The following is a 6,237-nucleotide window of genomic DNA, read 5'->3' on the forward strand; positions in this document are numbered from 1 at the left end:
GCCGTCGCGGCGCGACACGTCGCCGTGAACCTCCCAAATTCCAGCCTCCTACCTTTGCCTTTGCGGGCGCCGGAGAAGACGAGCCGCGCCTAGTATAAAAGAGGACTCGAGGAAGCTGGAGCGGCGAGGCCAGAGCAGAGGACAGCAGAAGGATCGACGGCATGCTGCTGGCAGGACTGATCGGCGGGCGACCAAGCCCGGCCGGCCGGCCAACGGAAGGAGCAAAGGTCAGCCCCCTGTCCTGCCTAACTTGGCTCCAAATCCTCACTGCAATGCCTTGTTCTCGCGATCGATCTCGTCGCTCACTGCCTTGGCTCGCTCGCTCGTCTTCTTCGTTCATCCGACCCGGCGCTGCAGTCGCTCGTGGGGTTCGATCGATCTGGGCTCGCTCGATGTGATTGCCTTTTTCTTTCTTTCTTTCTTTTGGATGGATGTCATTTAGTCGTACGTTAACAAGCAGTTTCCAGAGGGCGACAGTCACACTCACACCACGTACAAAAAGCCTTTTTTTTTCTTTCTAAACAAAGAAGAAAACCGGGTCCCGTTTTTTATCTGCTAGTCTCTGCTGTTTGCCTGTTGTTGGTGGTGTTTGTAAGCTGTGTGGGCAGCACTTTGCATCATCCATTTTCATTTTATTTCCTTCTGTTTTTTTCTTCTGGTCTTTGTAATCCCAGTCTGGTTGATTGCTCGTTAATCAAAGGCAGGCTCTTCTTTAAGCCTCCTTTTTTTTTGCTCTTCTTAAGCCTCCTTTTTTTTTGCTCTTCTTAAGCCTCCTTTCTAAAGAAAGGAATTTAACTGAATTAGGCTCCATGAAAGATGGCCCTTTTTTCATCTATAGTTTTCATATTTTCTCTTGGTCGGCCAACAGCACGACATCTCAGCTCCAGCAGCACGCAACCAGCAAACTTGTCTCATGTGGAGTTGATAACATTGAGCAGCCGCCATGGATATTTTCGCATTGTTTACTGGGTTTCTTGTTTTGGGGAACACCTGATTTTCTTGTCAGTCTACTTAAGCGTTTTCTTCTTGTACTTCTTTCAAATAGTTAACAATTTATGTGTGAGAAATCTTTTAGTCATGCCCTTTCAGGGTTCCTTTTTTTTTCAGATAACCCTTTCAGTTTTTTTTCCTGATAACCCTTCCAGGGTTCTTGAAAGCAATAACTTTTACTACTCCCGATAATTATTTGGGACGGAGGGAGTACTACTTAATTTATGTTACAAAAGATGTACACTAGTTGTTCAAATGTTTTTTTCCAGATGTTTTGGAACCACCTTGCACGAACAATTTCATTGAAGGACATGATAAATTTCGATGTGAAGCACAAGAAATAGGTATTCAGAACACACCACTTATCTTTATCAGTTTCTCTTAGATTTTGAGTTTGGGCACAGATAAAGAAAACCAAGCAAATGGTAAACAGTAAATTGTATTTAATATATCGTGCGCAATATATCCCATGAGAAAGTAAATTTCTATAGGTGAAATCAACTGATACACATATAGGACTGCACTGATCAACACATGGTGTATGTAGGTACTACCAAAGAACCGGAAGAACTTGGCAAGGTTCCTTTGATCCTCCTTTTGATGGAAGAGACATGCAGACATACTGCATTTCCCCAAAGAAAGAAATGGAGTGAAAAAAAAGGCACCCTGCTAATCACACGCCTATCCAGCTCTGCTGATACCATACTCCCTTATTCGTACTGAGATACTTGATAATGGAGGCATAATTAAACCGTAATTTTGTTCTTCAGCTGGCAGTAAGACTACACAACTAAATGGACACTTATGTGCAGTGTCTCATTCAGCTAAGTGTGTCTTAATGCAGCAGAAGGAATTAAGCGCTGTCGATCTTGAGGGTCTCGACGAACCTCCGGTACGCCTTGACGTTGGTGGGCAGGAAGTCGAGGAAGTCATGGAAGCTGCTCTCCCTGTACATCCTCGGGTGGCGCTCGTCGACGAGCTCCTCGGCGCACCCGACCTTCTCGTCTATGGCCGCGCCGTGGATGCTGGCGATGGAGATCCTCTCCTCGTCGGTGTTGAGGATGGCCCGGTGCAGGAGGGACCTGAGCCGCCCGTTGCTCAGCACCTCCAGGTGGTCGCCGAGGTGGACGTGGAGCGCCCCCGGGATGGCCGGGACGGGCGTCCAGACGCCGCCGTCGTCGTGGTGCGTCACCTCCAGCCCCGGCGAGCTCTGCAGCAGGATGGTGATGAAGCCGATGTCGGAGTGCGGCGCCAGCCCGACCGTGTCGCCCGCCCGCGACGACCCCTGCGGGTAGTTGTTGAGCGCCATGAACTGCAGCCCTGCCCCGAGCTTCTCCTGCAGGTGCATTGGGCATAGCCCCAGCCCCTGCACGATGGCCCCCATGAGCTGTATTGACAGCCTCTGTATTTCCACGGCATACGTCCCCATCTTCTTCCTGCCGATCAGCATTTGTTCGGTCAAAAGCTGCTGGGATGATTCATCGGTCGATCTTGTAAAAGTTGATGTCCAAGTACTTACCTGTATGTTGCCGGTTGGGTTGGCCAGGAGTCGACCCAGTGGTCGAGGGGATTGGCGTAGTGCTTGAGGAAAGACCTGGCCTTGCTGATGCCGTCCTTGGAGCTGGTGTCGTACCGGACCGGGCTGCGGATGTCGGCGCAGGCGAACGCCGCCTTGCGCTCCGCGGGCATGTCGAAGAACTCCGAGGCGGCCTCCAGGGCGTCGTCCATGGCCGACTTGCTGACGCCGTGGTTTACCACCTTCAGGTACGTACGTGTCAGTTAACTTAGTCTGTATATATATGCATGGTTTGACTGTCGCTTGTTTTGGATACAGTTAACTTAGTGCCAGGTCACTGTCAGTATAAAAATGGGGCATGTGGTGCGTCCACGTCAGCACGTGTAACTTGTAACCCTATCCTTTTCTGAACTGACAGTGCAGCGGAGGTGTCGTTCGCCTGAGGACCAGAGGACGCAGAGCAGGAGGAGTAGCAAGCAGAAGCAGAGAAACTATGACGACACGAACCTGGAAGCACCCCCGGTCGCGGCACGCCCGGGCGATGTCCTGGACCACGAGCGCCCGCGCGGCGGGGTCCTTGTCGCCGAGCCGGCCAATGTTGATCACCGGCAGTGCCCCCGGCGCCGTCGCCGCCGCTCCCCGCTGCTGGTGTTTGTGGTGGCTCGCCATGCTCCTCGCCAAGAGGCACCCAGAGACGGCAGCAGGCATGCCTCGATCGTCTTGGCGCGTCCAACACAGACGGATATCGTTCCTTGTTGCTGGCTCTTCTTCTTCTAAGATGCTTCCGGTGCGTGCTTTCCATCTGGATTCCGAGCGCTAGTGGGATTTATAGGGCAGAATCTCGGCGAGCGGAGGACGAAGAAGCAGGAAGCAATCAGCGATCGGCAGCACACAAGAGGCATGGGAGGTAGCCGCGCGATACCACCGGGCAAGCAAGGAATACCAGATCCCCTGCACGTAGATCTTTTGATTGCCAGCGGAAAACCGCTTGGACTTCTTTTCCCGCTCGCCGGACGACGCGCGGTTCCGGTCCAGGAGCAGCCGCCCCAGTTGGGCATGTACTACGTACGCCGCGATGTATGTGCGTCCAGGTGATGGTCGCCCGGCCGGCCCCTTTCCGGGGCCAGCTGTGGTTTCGGTGTGTGGGAGTGACCAAGTAGGCTCGTGATTCTGTTTTGCTCTGCCCAAGTTGGCGCCGGGTCCGTTGGATAATGCTTGTTTTCTCGCGGCCGGGGGGGGGGGGGGGGGGGGGGGGGGGGGGTGGGGTGGGGAGGAGCTCAACCGGCGGCAGGGCGTGGCAAGAGGGAGGGAGGGAGGGGCTATCGGTGCACGGAAAATAATTCTATGAGACCAGGTCTTATGGGTTAGCAGGTGAGACCCATCTTGATGGATGACATGTGGCATTCACAAATCACAAAGCATCTACCCCATCCCCACCTGAAATCAGGGAGGGAGAGATTAGATGCTTTGTAATTTGTGAACGTCACGTGTCATCCATGAGGGCGGGTCTCACCTGCTAACCGTGAGACCTGGTCTCATATAATTTTTTAATTTTTTTCCTCGGTGCACGAGGGATTTCCCGTTTTGGCACGCGGCGAGCTGACGAAGCAGCGATTTCTGTTTCGGGATACCCCGCCTGCTGCTTTTCCACATGCTAGTTGTTATCTTATGTGGCAGGAAAAAAATTGATTATTTCATCATTGATAAAGAAAATGGTAATGGATAGCCTCCAGAGTTTGGTACAATAAGCATGTAGGCATCATTGATAAAGAAGCATCAATCCACTACTCACCACTCTCAAAAAAATCCGGCCTGCTTTATCTATAAAGCAATAGTCATATGCACTGCCAAAGTTCCAAATGATACAATATGATGAAAAAACTCTCAAATAAAACGGGTCAAAGATAATTGAAAAAAAACAAAGGGTGGTCTCGAACCGACAGATGACGCCTAGGCTGCACGGCAACACCCGAGGAGGTTAATGACTCAAAGCATCGCCGCTGTCAAGTCCGAACAGGCAAGGGTTTTCACCCAAAGCCCTGCATGCTATTGGGAGAAGGACCTCAACGACGTCCTCAAGATGAATGTTGCACCCGCAAGCGGTGTCACCGTCGGTGCCAGGGCATGAAGTTTTCGCTCGGAACCTCACCCAAACTGCCAAGAGACAACTACGTCACCTCCGCGACAAAGTTCAATCCACACAAACAAAATATAGGTGCCATCACTTTCGTCGGAAGAGAGCAAGCCAGAGCGACCTGTCGCTAAACCTCTTGCCGCCCACATGACTAAGAGCATCTCCAGCCGTTGGCACCCCAGGAGGCGCTAAAAGTCGCCCTCTGGGGGCGCACCGGTGCAAACCGCGTGCTGGGGCGTGATGCCCCCCAGTCGCGGCGCCCACGTTTTTTTTGAAAATTAAATTCCGGCACAAACATGGCGCGAATTCAACCAAACTTCGGCGAGTTCATACATATTTAAAATATTTTACAAAAAAGAAAAAAACGCTACTACGCCGCCGTCTCCCTCGCCGCTCCTCGCCGCCCGCCACCCCTTGCAGCTCTACATGCCGAGGAGGCTGTAGAACCGCGTGTAGTCGCCGCCGCCGTCGTCGTCGCCTCCTCCGCGGACGCCGTCCCTGCTACAACCCTCCCCAGGTTGGCGCGGCGGGTTGGATGGTCCGGGGGCGTCCTCGTCCTCGTCGCTGTCGAGGATCACCACGCCGTGCTCGTCCTCGCGCCCACGCTTGCGGGCGGCTATCTCCTCCAGGGCCCGGCGCTGCCGGACCATCTCGTCGCGGAGGTAGTCGTCCCGCGCCCACTGCAGGGAGTCCCCATCGGAGAAGCCGCGCCGGGCTATCTCCTCGTACTCCGCGGGGAGGCCGGGCTCCGGCTTGGGCCTCACGAGGACGAGGTGGCCAGAGGCGGGGGTGGAGTCGTCGATGCGGACGCCGGAGCTGCGGGTGCGCGCGCTGACAGACGTGTCCTAGGGCTCCGGCTTGACGGGGCGGAGGCAGGGAGAGCCGGACGAGCGGCCGGACGTGGAGGAGGACGCCCCCGGGTCCATGCGCCTCGGCGTCCACGAGCTCCCACGCCGGCGATAGAAGGACGGGGGAGTGGTGTACTCCAGCCTCGGCGTGTTGCCGCCCTCGATGTACTCGAGGACGGCCTCCAGCGTGCGGCCGTGTACGCATGGCGGGTGAGGGACGCGCGTCGTCCGGCCTTCACTGCGCCGCTCGTGAGGCATCAATGGAGGAGGCTGACCGGCGCGGCAGCGCGCGGCAGCTTTGGCATTGATTCGCCACGGGAAACGAGGCGATGAGGACGGCGAAGCGGCAAGAAGAGAGACGAGTCGCTGGCAAGGAGGGCCCGCGGCTCTTTCGCGCCAAAAACGATTCGCCCGGCGCCCCCGAGCGCCCCCCAGTGCGCCGGGTTCGGGCTGGGTCCGCCGGCGCCAATTTTGGCCCGAGCCGGCGAAAATGGGCCCTTGGGGCGCGACTGGGCCGATTTTTCGGTGCCGGCGGCCGAAAAATCGCCTGGGGGGCCTTGTTGGGGGCGCGGCTGGAGATGCTCTAAGAGGCGTCGCCGCCACTGCCACCACAGAGCTTGATAGAGAGCTGATTGGGTAGTCCGCTATTCGAGGCCGCTGCCTCGGCATCCACCTTTGAGCCTCTCATTGATGAAATAACGCGCGGACGCCACCCACATCATCCTCCAAGATCCCACCACAAGGCAAGG

The 6,237-nt window shown here is 55.3% G+C and overlaps 1 protein-coding gene and 1 long non-coding RNA gene across 2 annotated transcripts; one reads left to right on the forward strand and one right to left on the reverse strand.

Moving 5' to 3' along the window:
- On the forward strand, positions 1–1,920 carry LOC123497178 (uncharacterized). Its single transcript, XR_006670805.2, has 3 exons — positions 1–1,334; positions 1,538–1,743; positions 1,835–1,920. It is a non-coding gene; the product is annotated as an uncharacterized lncRNA (long non-coding RNA).
- Positions 1,844–3,712, reverse strand: LOC109753553 (2-oxoglutarate-dependent dioxygenase 21, chloroplastic-like). The gene is made up of 3 exons (XM_020312464.3): positions 3,014–3,712; positions 2,510–2,748; positions 1,844–2,426 (listed from the first exon to the last, which is right to left on the reverse strand). The coding sequence occupies exons 1-3, from the start codon at positions 3,212–3,214 to the stop codon at positions 1,844–1,846; spliced, it is 1,023 nt and encodes a 340-aa protein (XP_020168053.1). The 5' UTR covers positions 3,215–3,712.
- Between the last annotated feature and the right edge of the window lie 2,525 nt (positions 3,713–6,237).

The sequence above is a fragment of the Aegilops tauschii genome, chromosome 2 (genome assembly GCF_002575655.3).
Source record: "Aegilops tauschii subsp. strangulata cultivar AL8/78 chromosome 2, Aet v6.0, whole genome shotgun sequence".
Lineage (NCBI taxonomy): Eukaryota > Viridiplantae > Streptophyta > Magnoliopsida > Poales > Poaceae > Aegilops > Aegilops tauschii.

Excerpts from the sequence above, each read along its gene's own strand:
- LOC109753553 (XM_020312464.3), bottom strand. The coding sequence starts at position 3,214 with ATGCCTGCTGCCGTCTCTGGGTGCCTCTTGGCGAGGAGCATGGCGAGC. Across the intron at positions 2,749-3,013 it reads GCGACCGGGGGTGCTTCCAG|GTGGTAAACCACGGCGTCAG; the intron begins GTTCGTGTCGTC and ends ACGTACCTGAAG. Across the intron at positions 2,427-2,509 it reads ACCCAACCGGCAACATACAG|GAAGAAGATGGGGACGTATG; the intron begins GTAAGTACTTGG and ends GCTGATCGGCAG.